The sequence below is a fragment of the Heloderma suspectum genome, chromosome 1 (genome assembly GCF_057233095.1).
Source record: "Heloderma suspectum isolate Gila_16-S chromosome 1, 16-S_ref, whole genome shotgun sequence".
NCBI lineage: Eukaryota > Metazoa > Chordata > Lepidosauria > Squamata > Helodermatidae > Heloderma > Heloderma suspectum.
In genome coordinates this window covers 95,147,517-95,162,284 of record NC_139458.1, presented here as the reverse complement: position 1 = coordinate 95,162,284, position 14,768 = coordinate 95,147,517, and the positions used below count along the sequence as shown (strand labels likewise).

General features: G+C 42.4%; 1 protein-coding gene across 7 annotated transcripts in view; it reads left to right on the top strand.

Annotated features, from left to right (window-relative positions):
• LOC146357592 (uncharacterized) overlaps nt 1-6,418 on the top strand; it is a 107,418-nt gene extending 101,000 nt beyond the window's left edge. For 5 of the 7 annotated variants that reach the window (XM_084851908.1, XM_084851859.1, XM_084851849.1 and 2 more), the window contains one exon: nt 5,841-6,080. In XM_084851908.1, the coding sequence (XP_084708034.1) occupies nt 5,841-6,016 (176 nt within the window). In that variant the 3' untranslated portion in view covers nt 6,017-6,080. Of the gene's footprint in view, nt 1-5,840 lie in introns of all 7 variants that reach the window. The other 2 variants (XM_084851869.1, XM_084851879.1) reach the window with 2 other exon arrangements.
• Nucleotides 6,419-14,768: the final 8,350 nt, after the last annotated feature.

Genomic DNA, 14,768 nt, shown 5'->3' with positions numbered 1-14,768 from the left:
TGCAGTCAGCGTCTGCAGTAATCTTTGCGCCTAGAAAGACAAAGTCTGTGACTGCCTCCATGTTTTCTCCCTCTATTTGCCAGTTATCAATCAAGCTGGTTGCCATAATCTTGGTTTTTTTGAGGTTGAACTGCAACCCAGCTTTTGCACTTTCTTCTTTCACCGTCATCAGAAGGTTCCTCAGCTCCTCCTTGCTTTCAGCCTTCAAAGTGGTATCATCTGCATATCTGAGATTGTTAATGTTTCTTCCAGCGATTTTAACTCCAGCCTTGGCTTCATCAAGCCCAGCACGTCACATGATGTGTTCTGCGTACAGGTTGAATAGGTAGGGTGAGAGTATACAGCCCTGCCGTACTCCTTTCCCAATCTTAAACCAGTCCGTTGTTCCGTGGTCTGTTCTTACCGTTGCTACTTGGTCATTATACAGATTCTTCAGGACGCAGACAAGATGACTTGGTATCCCCATACCACCAAGAACTTGCCACAATTTGTTATGATCCACACAGTCAAAGGCTTTAGAATAGTCAATAAAACAGAAATAGATGTTTTTCTGAAACTCCCTGGCTTTCTCCATTATCCAGCGGATATTGGCAATTTGGTCTCTAGTTCCTCTGCCTTTTCTAAACCCAGCTTGTAGATCTGGCAATTCTTGTTCCATCCTGACTACTAACTAGTAATTGGCTGAACAACAGAGATAGTCAACCTTGCTGGCTGGCATTCATAGCAAAATAGGACATGATAATAATATTAAATATAATAATTGAGCTTAGGGTCAGGAACCACTGGAATGGGCAATGTACAACAGCAACACTGCTGTGCAGAAACCAAGGGAACATAATGTATGAATTGGGTTTAAACAAGGGCAAAATACCCAGGAAACTGCTTTGACCTCTATTCTAACAATCTGGGGATTCTTCAGCACAGCCCCTAGTGTGTGCTGGATGTAAGCTGTTCACTTGGCACTTCCCCAAATGATCATGCCTCCAGTGGGCCTGGATCATCTGTGACAAATATGTGCCTAGCCAGTGGAGGCCAGTGGCTCTGATATCAGTGGGGCAGTGAATCTGCTCCTGGTTTCAGACAGAAACAGTCAGAACTCTAAAAGAGCTATCCAAGGTGTGGAGCTGTGCCTAGCTCTCTGATCTCCTTAGGACAAGGGAGAGAGACTTGTTGTTCAGTCGTTCAGTTGTGTCTGACTTTTCATGACCCCATGGACCATAGCACGCCAGGCCTTCCTGTCCTGCGCTCTCTCCCGGAGCGTGCTCAAGTTCATATTCATTGCATCGGTGATGCTATCTAGCCATCTCATCCTCTGTTGTCCCCTTCTCCTTTTGCCTTCAGTCTTTCCCAGTATCAGGGTCTTTTCCAGAGAGTTTTCTCTTCGCATTAGGTGGCCAAAATATTTGAGCTTCAGCTTCAGTATCTGTCCTTCCAATGAGCACTCAGGGCTGATTTCCTTTAGGATGGACTGATTTGACCTCCTTGCAGTCCAGGGGACTCGTAAGAGTCTCATCCAGCACCACAGTTCGAAAGCATCAATTCTTTGGCGCTCAGCCTTCCTTATAGTCCAGCTCTCACAGCCATACATTACTACTGGGAAAACCATAGCTTTGATTAGATGGACCTTTGTCGGCAAGGTGATGTCTCTGCTTCTTACTATGCTGTCTAGGTTTGCCATAGCTTTCCTCCCAAGGAGCAAGCGTCTTTTAATTTCATGGCTACAGTCACCATCTGCGGTGATCTTGGAGCCCAAGAAAGTAAAATCTGTCACTGCTTCCATTTCTTCCCCTTCTATATGCCAGGAAGTGATGGAGCCAGATGCCATGATCTTTGTTTTTTTAATGTTGAGTTTCAAACCAGCTTTTGCACTCTCCTCTTTCACCCTCAACAAGAGGCTCTTTAGATCCTCTTCACTTTCTGCCATTAGGGTGGTATCGTCTGCATATCGGAGGTTGTTGATAATTCTCCCGGCAATCTTAATTCCGACCTGTGATTCATCCAACCCGGCATTTCTCATGATGTACTCTGCATATAAGTTAAATAAGCAGGGTGACAATATGCAGCCTTGTCGTACTCCTTTCCCAATTTTGAACCGCTCGGTTGTTCCATGTCTGGTTCTTACTGTTGCCTCTTGACCCTCGTACAGGTTTCTCAGGAGACAGGTAAGGTGGTCTGGTACTCCCATCACTTTAAGAATTTGCCACAGTTTGTTGTGATCCACACAATCAAAGGCTTTAGCTTAGTCAATGAAGCAGAACTAGACGTTTTTCTGGAATTCTCTTGCTTTCTCCATGATCCAGCGAACGTTGGCGATTTGATCTCTAGTTCCTCTGCCTCTTCGAAACCCACCTTGTACTTCCGGTAGTTCTCGGTTCGCATACTGCTGAAGCCTAGCTTGTAGGATTTTGAGCATCACCTTGCTGACATGTGAAATGAGCGCAATTGTGCGGTAGTTTGAACACTCTTTGGCGTTGCCCTTCTTTGGAATTGGAATGTAAACTGACCTTTTCCAGTCTTGTGGCCACTGTTGTGTGTTCCAGATTTGTTGGCATATTGAGTGCAGCACTTTAACAGGATCATCTTTTAGGATTTTAAATAGCTCAGCTGGAATGCTGTCATCTCCGCTAGCTTTCTTGTTACTAATGCTTCCTAAGGCCCACTTGACTTCACTCTCGAGGATGTCCGGCTCAAGTTCAGTGACCGCACTATCATGGCTATCAGGGACATTAAGATCTTTCCTGTATAGTTCTTCTGTGTATTCTTGCCACCTCTTCTTAATCTCATTTGCTTCTGTTAGGTCCCTGCCTTCTTTGTCCTTTATCATGCCCATCTTTGCACAAAACGTTCCCTTGAGATCTCCAATTTTCTTGAAGAGATCTCTAGTCTTTCCCATTCTGTTGTTTTCCTCGATTTCTTTACATTGTTCATTTAAGAAGGCCTTCTTGTCTCTCCTTGCTATTCTCTGGAACTCTGCATTCAGTTGGATATATCTTCCCCTTTCTCCCTTGCTTTTCGCTTCCCTTCTTTCTTCAGCTACTTGTAAAGCCTCATCAGACAGCCACTTTGCTTTCTTGCATTTCTTTTTCTTTGGGATGGATTTCGTTGCTGCCTCCTGAACAATGTTACGGACCTCCGTCCATAGTTCCTCAGGCACTCTGTCTATCAGGTCTAATCCCTGAAATCTATTCCTCACCTCCACTGTATATTCATAAGGGATATGATTTAGGTCATACCTGAATGGTTTAGTGGTTTTCCCTACGTTCTTCAATTTAAGCTGAAATTTTGCAACAAGAAGCTCATGATCTGAGCCACAGTCAGCTCCAGGTCTTGTTTTTACTGACTGTATAGAGCTTCTCCATCTTTGACTGCAAAGGACATAATCAATCTGATTTCGATATTGACCATCTGGTGATGTCCATGTGTAGAGTCGTCTCTTGTGCTGTTGGAAAAGAGTGTTTGCTATGATCAGCGTGTTCTCTTGGCAAAACTCTATTAGCTTTTGTCCTGCTTCATTTTGTACACCCAGGCCATGCCTGCCTGTTATCCCGGTGATTTCTTGATTTCCTACTTTAGCATTCCAATCCCCTATGATGAAGAGGACATCTTTTTTTGGTGTTAGTTCTAGAAGGTGTTGTAGGTCTTCATAGAACCCATCAACCTCAGCTTCTTCGGCATCAGTGGTTGGGGCATAGACTTGAATTACTGTGATGTTGAATGGTTTGCCTTGGATTCGTACTGAGATCATTCTATCATTTTTAAGATTGTACCCCAGTACTGCTTTTCCCACCCTTTTGTTGACTATGAGCGCTCCTCCATTTCTTCTAAGGGATTCTTGCCCACAGTAGTAGATATGATGGTCACCTGAATTAAATTCACCCATGCTTGTCCATTTTAGTTCGCTGATTCCCAAGATGTCGATGTTCAATCTTGCCATCTCATGTTTGACCACCTCCAGCTTACCTTGATTCATTGATCTGACATTCCAGGTTCCTAAACAATATTGTTCTTTACAGCATCAGATTTTCTTTTCACCACCAGACACATCCACAGCTGAGTGTCCTTTCGGCTTTGGACCAGCCGCTTTGCTCTTTCTGGCGCTACTTGGAAATACCCTCTGTTCTTCCCCAGTAGTATATTGGACACCTTCCGACCTGAGAGTCTCATCTTCCGGCGTCATCTCTTTTAGCCTTGTGATACGTTCCATGGGGTTTTCTTGGCAAGAATACTGGAGTGGGTTGCCATTTCCTTCTCCAGTGGACCACATTTTGTCAGAACTCTCTGCCATGACCTGTCTGTCTTGGGTGGCCCTGCACGGCATAGCTTATGGCTTCACTGAGTTACGCAAGCCCCTTCGCCACAACAAGGCAGTGATCCATGAAGGGGGGAGAGAGACTACAACTCCCATAATCCCTGATCATTGGCCATGCTGGTTGGGGCTTATGGGAACTGTGGTTCATAAACATCTGGAGGGCACCTGGTTACCCACCCCTGGTTTAGGGAGGCCTCTCTGAGCCTTGGCTCACGCAGTTCATAAAGTCGAGCAGATGCTCAGGTTAAAGAGAGAGATGCTCATACAACCAGTTACTATGGGTTGAAGTTAATAGAAGAGCTGCTTAGATTATTTTTAACAGAAAAGTGGGATATAAATGTTAAATAAAGTAAAATCAACTATAACATGGATTAATGTTCTGTGATTTTAGCCATTGAAACTGTGTTTTATTTTATATGCGCTTATCTACGTTTTTACCTCATGTCCATACCAGCCATGCCCCCATAATGGTTTTGTGAATGATTCCATATGTAACTGATTGTAATTCACTGTGTATTGAAAAATCTGAGGGGTGTGGCACGTGAGATTCTGGACATGTGCTGAAGCCTTCCAAGACTTCAACATATGAAAATATATTGAAAAGAATCCAATTGCATTGATTTATGCACATAAAAATAGTGGTTTGATTTGGCCCTAAGTTATGATTTGCTGGATGTTACATTCTCATATGATCAGAGAATGATAAGTATATATGATTCTTTGCTCACCTGAAGCAGACTTCTGTGTTGAAAATCTCTACTAGCATTTAGTCAGGAATGTAAGGAGCTGCTATTCCTTCTGGCCTGTTTTGGATTTTAATACCATTGATGTTAGAGGAACAAGGAGAGTGTCACCATTTATGAATATCACAGTAGCCAATTCAGATATTATGGCAAACCATGTTTTGAGCTTCCGAACATACGAACTATGGTTTAGAATGGCTCCTATTGTGCTGCAACCTCAAGAAGTGGGACATATGATAACCATAATCATGAACTGTCAGTCGAGCAATCATGCCAACCCATAGTTAGCACAAATCAGTTTGCAAATTTTTAAATTATATTTTATCTGTCCAGTAACGAAAGTTTCTCTGGACAGATTACATGATAAAAGATTAAAAGAATAAAAACAGCACACAATAATTAGCACAGAAAATACAATATAAAGTGTACTCAAGCAGCAAACCCAATTCAGTTAATAGTTTCTGGTTCTGGTTTGCCAGCTGATCACAAACTATGGTTTGATAATTTGAAAATTTCATCAAATCATAGTTATGCTTCCTGAACCATCTTTTGGCATGATATCCAAATTGAGACTGTAGTATCAGGTTGACTCACCTTAGATTACATGTTATAAACATATTATAGGGTGATTGCAATATTTGCATAGATTCTATGAAAAACTTACCTAGCAATATGATTTCTACTGAGGCAATGCAATGTCCAATAAGAGTCTACTAGAGCAAATTGTGAACATCTGTGTTGTACTCTCCAAAGGTATCAACTTAAAACATTATAATATTTTGTTCCAGAAACTCCTGCTTCAGAAATGCAGCAAGACATTAGCAAAATATTATGTAGCAGTAAGATTACAATAAAGACTGGTCCAGAAGAAATTATGAGACTTGATGGAAGCAGCCTGAATAAAGAACAGGAAAAATCTGATGAAACAGTAGCCTCATTCCATCATACTTCTGCATGTTGTTGACAACTCCCAGCAATAAAAGTTGAGAATGTCCAAAGTTTGCATTATAAAGAACATGCTTTCTTCAAGATGAGACATCATTTATTTGTTAATTTAGATTTATAGCTTGCCTTATAAATTATAGCTTGCCTTATTATGTCTCAGTGAGCATAATATTACCTCATTTTATTTTCACAACCCTTTGATTTAGGTTAGAGCAAAGGATAGCTGCACACATAATGACAAAGGAAAAATCAAGGATAGAGCAAGCCCAGTATTTATTCCTCATTAATTTAAGTAGAACATCATTCTAATTAGAATGTACATACTCAAACTGCAAGTCTGTCTTTTGATAAGAATTGTTCCCTGACCAAGGGCGGATTGAAATGTGTTGAGACTCTCAAATAAATATTGCTTTGCACTTTTTTGGATTTCCCTTTGTCATGAAGATGATCTATTGGTCCCATTCCTCTGCAGACTCATTTTGCGGCATATAGTTACATGCCTAAGACCAGGAGCTACATCCAACATCATGCGAGCGGACTTCTGCTCACACAATGGGACTTTCCAATCCTCTATTCCCCTTATAGCCCCCATGTGTCCCCAAAATCTGCCCCAGAGAGTCCCCTAACTCTCCTCTACTGTGCAAATTCCATTCTGTCACTTGAACACATTAAGTTTCACCTCATCACTCGGTGGTAGAGAACATACTTTGCATGCATAAACTCCTAGGTTCAATCCCTGGCATCTCTAGTTAAAATAAGCAGATAGTAAATGATGATGAAGTCCTCTGCTTGAGATCCTGGGGTTCTACTACCAGTCAGAGTAGAAAATATTGGGCTAGATGGACAAATAGGCTGGTCTGAGCTATGTTCCTTATATACCCAAACAGTGTGCTTCAGGGCTGAAAATCCAGTGTTCTATTTGATGCATCTTGCTGGTTCTTTTATCTTCAGGGAATTTCTATTGGTCTATGGCTATCTGTGGCATGCCCAATATGCATCTGATCTGCATGACCTACAGTTGTAATAATTGCATTGTTAAGCTATAAGCCATAACATAAACAGAGTTCACATTCTGGGTTGAACAACAAATTTAGCTCTCAATTTAGCTTCCAATTTCTCGGCCACCAGCGCAAATAAGGAAACACGCAAGGTAATATAATTTTCATTAACAAACAACCGAAAACATACCAGGTGTAACAAAATTCTTCCTGAGCCTAAACACAAACATGGATTCTTATAAAGAAAGCACTGGGTAAGGTAACAGACAATATGCCCCATAACTGTTTTATAACACATACAGGAATGCTGTTCCAATAGTAATTTCTTATAACAGCCTTCTAAGAAAGCAGAGGGTATAATGTTAAATCTTAATTATGTAAAAGCATTGCTATGTGGAGCTCAAGTAACAAGATCCAAATAACTGGCTTTCTGATTATCTGACTTGATGGAGGGATGCATGGATCACGAAGAATGAATTATTAACCTATCAGTCAGAGTCTTTTTCAAACATGAAACACCTTCACTGAGATTTGAGCATCATCTGCAATATCTAGATTGGAAAAGGAAAATTGGAGACTGTTTAATTTAGTGATCAGAAGCCAGCTGGTTGCTGTTCCCTCCTGAATGCATTGGAAGCCAAAAAACATCAGCATTACCGGGGAGGAGGAGGCTCCTCTTTCCCAGAATTGAAATGTTTTTTCAGCTACAGTGTCCATGAGGAAACACATTAATATTCAAACACTTCAGAGAGAAAAAAAAGTGTAGGGATATCACTGGGAATAATGTCTAGGGTAGATTTAGGTCTGGACATCCCTTTGTGGACCACCATCCTTTAGTCTATGGGGAAGACCTGGGAATTGATGCAGGCCTATGTTGCATAAAATTACAAAACTAACCAATGGTAGTGACTTTCAAAGAGGGGTTCAATGTGCTCCGGTACAAATCCAGGTACAGATAGAAATCCTGTTACTTACAGGAAGAGCATGTGGCCTTATCCCCTATCCCCCCCAGTCATTATTTTGGTCAAAGTCTCCATTGTTTTCTGGACTATATTTTGTTCAAATTATGTTCATGCATAGCATCCAGGCACATGTTTGGATAGTCTTCATAAGTGGAAATATACAGGGAATGCAACAGGTGTGCTTATTTAGAATGATACAATTTACAATGACAAAAATTGGACGTTCTAGTCCCCACTTGGCCATGGAAGCTCACTGGGTGACTTTGGGCCAGTCACAGACTCTCAGCCCAACCTGCCTCACAGGGTTGTTGTTGTGAGGATAAAATGGAGGAGGATTATGCACTCTGCCTTGGGTTCCTTAAGGAGGAAAAAAGGCGGGATATAAATGTAATAAATAAATAAAATATATAAACACACCAGGTGGATGATGGACATCATACCATCCCTACAATTCATAAAGATCGATTGTTTCTTAAAAACCATCTATTGCTGTCACCACAGTACATGAGCATACAGCCATTGTTGACTTGGATCCTTAGTATTTATGGCTTGTCACATCAGCTATGCTGGTAGATTGCTGAATAGTTTAGCTAGTTTAGCTCAATTAAACTGAATATTTCAGCTGCACAACATCTGATGAGAATGGATCTAAGTGGGAAAAAGTCCATCTAGTGAAAAATGCAGGGTGGGAGGCAGGGATGTTGTTAAAGAAAGCCCACCTGGGCATGGGCCCCAGATCTTTTGAGCTGTGCCCTGGATCTTTTGAGCTGTCCTAATTGCTTTTTTTTTTTTTTTACATTTTCCCATTGACTTGCATTGGAAAACAGAAATGGCCATAGATTTTTTATTTTGTAGGATAAATTCATGGAATTTGGCGACCTGGTAGTCCCCAGGGAGCTGATTAAACCTGCCCAATTTCAGGCAGTTAGGTGTAGTGGCTTTTGTGCTAGTCACAGGTACAATTTGCTATTTTCAAGAAAATCTGTCAAAGCAAAGAGCTTATATTTTTTGTGTGCTTCCACATAAGTGCATAGAGTTTGGGGACCTGGCAGCCCCTATATAGATGACAGAATCTGCCAAATTTCAGACAGTTAGGCCTAGTGGCGTTTGTGCTAGCCACAGGTAAAAATTGCTTTTTTCAAGAAAATGTGTCAAAGCAAAGAGCTATAATTTTTTTGTGCTTCCGCATACATGCATGGAATTTGGAGACCTGGCAGCCCCTTTGGAGCTGACTGAACCTGCCAAATTTCAGACAGTTAGGTTCAGTGGCTTTTGTGCTAGCCATTCATAAAGTTTCCTTTTCTCAAAGACTCTCAAAGTTTCTCAAAGTTTCCTTTTTGGAACTCTCAGAGTTTCCTTTTCTCAAAGTAAAAACTGCCAAGCCACACACAGGGGATTAGAGATCCTAAACAGAAGGTATTTAAGGTGACCATTAGGAGGTCATTATCCCTAATCTCTGGTGTAGGATTTTTTTTGAGGTGTCCTTACCTCTAGTGCCCGTCAACCTTACTGATATTGGTGGTCGGCCAATGAGCAGGGCCTCTGTAGATTATCTGAAAACATTAGAAGGTTCATGCATATGTAAGCAGTCCTTCAAATAACCTGGAACCAAACCTTGTCCTGACTTGTGACAGTAAAAAACAACAACTTAAATGTTAGCATTTTTAGGAAAGGGACTAAAAATAGAAAAGTATCATAATGCCATTGTTTAAATTTTATTTATTTATTTAATTTCTTAATCGCCCATCTGGCTGGTCACCCAGCCAATCTGGGTGATGTACAATAATACAAACAGCTTAAAAACAATAAAATTATTTTGGAGCAAATGTCCTTGCTTATTGGTCTGTTGGTTGTTCACCTTTCCCTTACCTATTTCACCCCTTTTGGGGGTTTTCAGATTTAATTTTCACAAGGCCATTGGCTACCGAATCACTAATGGGGGGGGGGATAACTTGTCAGCATCAATCAATCAATCGTCCATCTGGTTGGTCACCCAGCCACTCTGGGCAATGTACAACAAAAGAACAATTTAAAACAATAAAATACTACATTAAAAACATCTTATTTCTAAAACTCCCCTAGCCCACCCCAAATGCCTGCCTGAACAACCAAGTTTTCAACGTGTGGCAGAAGCTCATTAAAGAGGGGACATGGTGGAGTTCCCTAGGGAGGGAGTTCCACAGAGTGGGGGCCGCCACAGAGAAGGCCCTCTCCCTCGTCCTCACCAGCCTAGCTGTCCTGGCTGATGGGACAGACAGAAGGCCATCTGAGGCTGTTCTTGTTGAGCGGCCTGTGTGGTGTTGCTGGAGGCGCTCCTTGAGATAGGCTGGGCTGGAACCGTATAGGGTTTTAAAGGTCATAACCAGCACCTTGAATCTGGCTCGGAAAACAACTGGTAACCAGTGCAACTCCCTTAGCACCAGAGTGATGTGATCTCACCGGCAGCTGCCTTTAATCAGGCAAGCCACTGTGTTCTGTACCAGCTGCAGTTTCTGAACTGTCTTCAAGGGTAACCCCACGTAGAGCACATTACAGTAGTCTAAACGAGAAGAGACCAGGGCATGTACTACCGATGGGAGCAGATGGTCGGGAAGGTAGGGGCGCAGCCGCTTTATCAGATGGAGTTGGTACAACACTGTCTGGCTCACAGCTGACACCTGAGCCTCTATGGACAGGTGTCATCTGTGAGCCGGACAGCGCTGTACAATAAATCTATTGTATAACTATATTTCGTATATTCTACACAGTTTTGATCACTCGATCACAGGAAGCCTATCATAAAACAGGACAAATTACACAAAATGATAAAGAAAATGATTGATGGGCTGGAGAATTATCCCAATGAGGAAAGGCTAAAGAGGTTGTTTAATCTAGACAGAAAAAAGAGAATTATGTGGTAGGGAAAATTAGAAAGGCTTTCAAAAACTTGCAAATGTGGCTTTCGTGAACATAAGGAACAGTTATTTCCAATGTGAACAGTAATTTCTAATCTGGCAATCTGATTAGTACGATCTAACTGATGTGTGTTTTTCTGTGCCTGTGAAATGACTCAATCTTAAAACAGGTACATTATCACCAGTACTGAAATATCTAGGCTCCCACACCTAAAATAAAGAGGTGGTAGAAGGAGGGTAAAAATGCTGCTTTGAAGGAGGCAGGCAGTTGTCATAATACTGTAAAGGTGAATTTGTCTCTCATAAAAGCACGGCAAGTCACTCTGCCTAGTTTAAATGTTGGTGATGTAATGTGGCTAATGTTGCTGAAATTCCATTATGAATGTGAGTCTCATGTGATCATCTGTGAAGTCACTTATAATGCAGCATAGATAATGAAAGTTATGTTGAATATTTGGTAAGCTCACATTCATTCATTCATTCATTCATTCATTCATTTTTTAAAATGTTTCTACCCTGCCCTTCCTCCAAAGGAGCCCAGAGCAGATCCTATCTATTGCGCCCTCATGATCAGAAGCCCCTAAACCTGGAGGCTTCTGATCATCCAATTCAGGGTGGGATGAGCGGCGGAGGCAATTTTCATCCTCCCACCCTGCATTTTTTGCTAGACAGACTTTTTTGTCCATCTAGCAATGACACCGTATGGGGAGGGAAGGAGGCTGGAGAGGTCTCAGGATAGCTTGTAACCTGGCCTCTCCGATCTCCTTGTCCACAGAAATGCTTCCTTTCCTCCTTCTCCGAGGTCACTTTTCCAACCTTGGAGGGCAGCCAGCATGGTTCGTTCCACACTGTGAGGGGTGGGGGGAATCTCCAACTACCCCTTCCAAGGTTGGAGTGCTGTCTCCAGCCTCAGAGGGTGGAATACCCAGTATCCTATGGCCCCTCAGACAATGTCTAGGAGCCATATGATTGCTCCCTTACAATATTGACAAAACAAGTACCAGTAAAACAATAAAATCCTACTAACCCAATAAAACAATTTACAATACAAAAATAATATAACTTAAAAGCACCAAAACCAACAAGTCAATGCGCCAAATGCTTTTGTAAATAAAAAGGTCTTTAACTTACATTTTAAAATATTCACAGTGGGGTCTAATCGCACCTCTCCTGGGAGAGAGTTCCACAAATGGAGGGCTGCCACTAAGAATGCCCTGTGTTACGTCCCCACCCTCCTCACCTCATTTATGGAGGGGACAGTGAGAACGGCATCTCCTGAAGATTGAAGGGCCCTTGTTGGCTGGTAACAGGGGTGACGCTCCTCCAGGTACATGAGGCTCAGATCATTAAGGACTCTATATGTTAAAAGCAAAACCTTAAATTGGGCTCAGCAGCTCACTGGCAGCCAGCGCAGTGCTTTCAGGATAGATGCGATATGATTCCTTTTAGCCAGTCTTACCAGTAACTGGACAGCAGCATTCTGCATTGGTTCCAGCTTCCAAACTATATTTTTTATTTGATTTGATTTGTACTTCACCTTTCTACCAAGAAAAATGGCACTTAAGGTGATTCAAGGGGAGCACTCACAGGAAGCTCCACATAGAGCACATTGCAGTATAATAATCTGACATTATTAGCAGGGACAACTAAGGCCAGATTATCTCAGTCCTGGGGGGCGTCTCCACAGTTGATTTGCTCTGAGCTGGCTCTGTTTCAAGGTCATTCAGGGCACATGACGTCATGGCCATCCTGCAGCCACCCTGGAGCTGTTCATGGAAAAAACGGATTTCCTAAGACTATTTTAAGTCCGATTCTTTTCCTTAAGTCGGGTTCTCGGCAGTATAGTTGTTGTGTGCCCCAACCCCTGCATTTACCTTGGGTATGCTAGCCCTGCCCAGGTTAGCATATCCAAGGTCTTTCACCATGACCCCAGTCAAGGGATATTTCTTGTCCCTGTATTTCCCTTCCTGTGTTTTCCAGCAAAAAACAATTAGTGTCTACTCAGAAGTTAGTCCCATTGTGGTCATTGAGGCTTGTCCCCTGAATGCGCACTTCAGAATTTACAGCGATCCCCCTTAATCAAAATAGCGCATTTTAAAGCACTAATTCCCTAAAGGCTATAAAGCGCTACAAAGCTGTGATTCTCTATTGTTTGGTTTATTGCCATTTGGAAGTAATTAATTCACACCTTCAATTGTGCACAGCATTGGGTTAGAAAGCGGACTGCTTTCCTACCCCTGTGTTTCCTGTCCTTGCCTTTCTCACCACAAACATGTGTGTCTACTCAGAAGTAACTCCCATTGTGTTCAATGAGGCTTGTCTTTGATGTTTACTTCCTTTCTTTTTGGAAGTGATTAACAGCTTTGCTCCTTTGCAGCATTGGGGGCTTCAAGGGAAAGGAGAAAAGGGATTAGAAAAAGGGCTGGTTGGAGCCAGGGTGCTTCAAGTATTCACAGGGTTATGTCTCCTAAAGGCTCTGAGGTGCTTCGCCAGCAGTAAGGGAGTAGATAATGTGGAGCTTTGCTGGATCGCAGTATCCCACGCTTTAGCTGAGGGAGAAGGATCTACAGCTGTGTTTCTATAATGTTTCATGCTGTAAGGAAATAATTAATGCGGGGGGGGGGGAGAAAAGGAGAGTGGTTTTGTCGAGACACAGGAGGAAACCTCCCAGGATTTTATAGAAGGGGGAAAGGGGAGGGAGAGCCTGGGGAGGGGGGGATCCTCTTTTATTGGTTGAGCAGCCCCTACCAGTCAGATGACGTTCACTCCAGCCCCTAGGCCCCACCTGGACATGTGTTCTCTGAAGTGACTTATGCTGGTGCAGTGCACTCACTTGTGGAGCCAAAGTGCACCAAAGCTGATTCCTAGGAAAATCCTGATAAACCTCCATTTGCTTCTCCTTCCTTTGTTGTGGAGAAACCCCCAGGAAAGGCCACAGCTGGTGAACCACCTGGATCTGGGGAAAGGGCCCCTTGCTACTGCAGTGACAAACTGGAATCCAGTAACACACCCAAGCTACATACTTGTTCCTCTAGGGGGAGTGCTACTCCGTACTCCATCCAGAACAGGTCGTCTACCCAGTTCCAAGGCCTGAGAACCACTAACCCATAGCGCCTTATTCTTGTCAGGATTCAGCTTCAGTTTCCGTTTCCTTATCCAGCCCATCATTGCCTTCAGACACCGATCTAATACCTACACAGCCTCTCTTGATTCAGATAGAATAGAGAGATAGAACTGGCCATCAGCTACATTTTGATGACATCTTACCCCAAATGATAACAGCTCCCATACGTATATTAAAGAGCATGGGAGACAGAATGAATCCTTGTGGTATCCCACAGCATAAGTGCCATGGGGCTGGACAATAGTCTCCCAATGCTATTTTCTGGTAGCAGCCCTGCAAGTAAGATCAGAACTACTGAAAAATGACCCCAACCCCCAACTCACAGGGCTGGTCCAAAAGGATACTATGGTCAATAGTATCGAAAGCCACAGAGAGATCAAGGAGAATCAACAGGATTGCATTCCCCTGTCCTTCTCCCAACAAAGGTCATCAACCAGGGTGACCAAGGAGGTTTCAGCGCCATATCCTGGCTTGAAACCAGACTGAAATAGGTCTAGATAATCTGCTTCCTCCAGGAACAACTTTAGCTACACCGTGACTACCCTTTTGAGTACCTTGCCCAAAGAAGGAATACTAGCAGCTAGGTGGTAGTTATCCAATGCCTCCAGATGTAGCATAATATGTATAAAATGTATGTTGCATGATTAATAGTCAAACTATAATCTAAAAGTAAAGATTTTGAGATAAAGATGTGGAACTTAACATGGTGAGCATTATTGTATGAATAATTAAACTTCACAAATGCAAATTATGCCAGGTTATTGCTGCAAAATTAATTATTTTTAGTACAAAT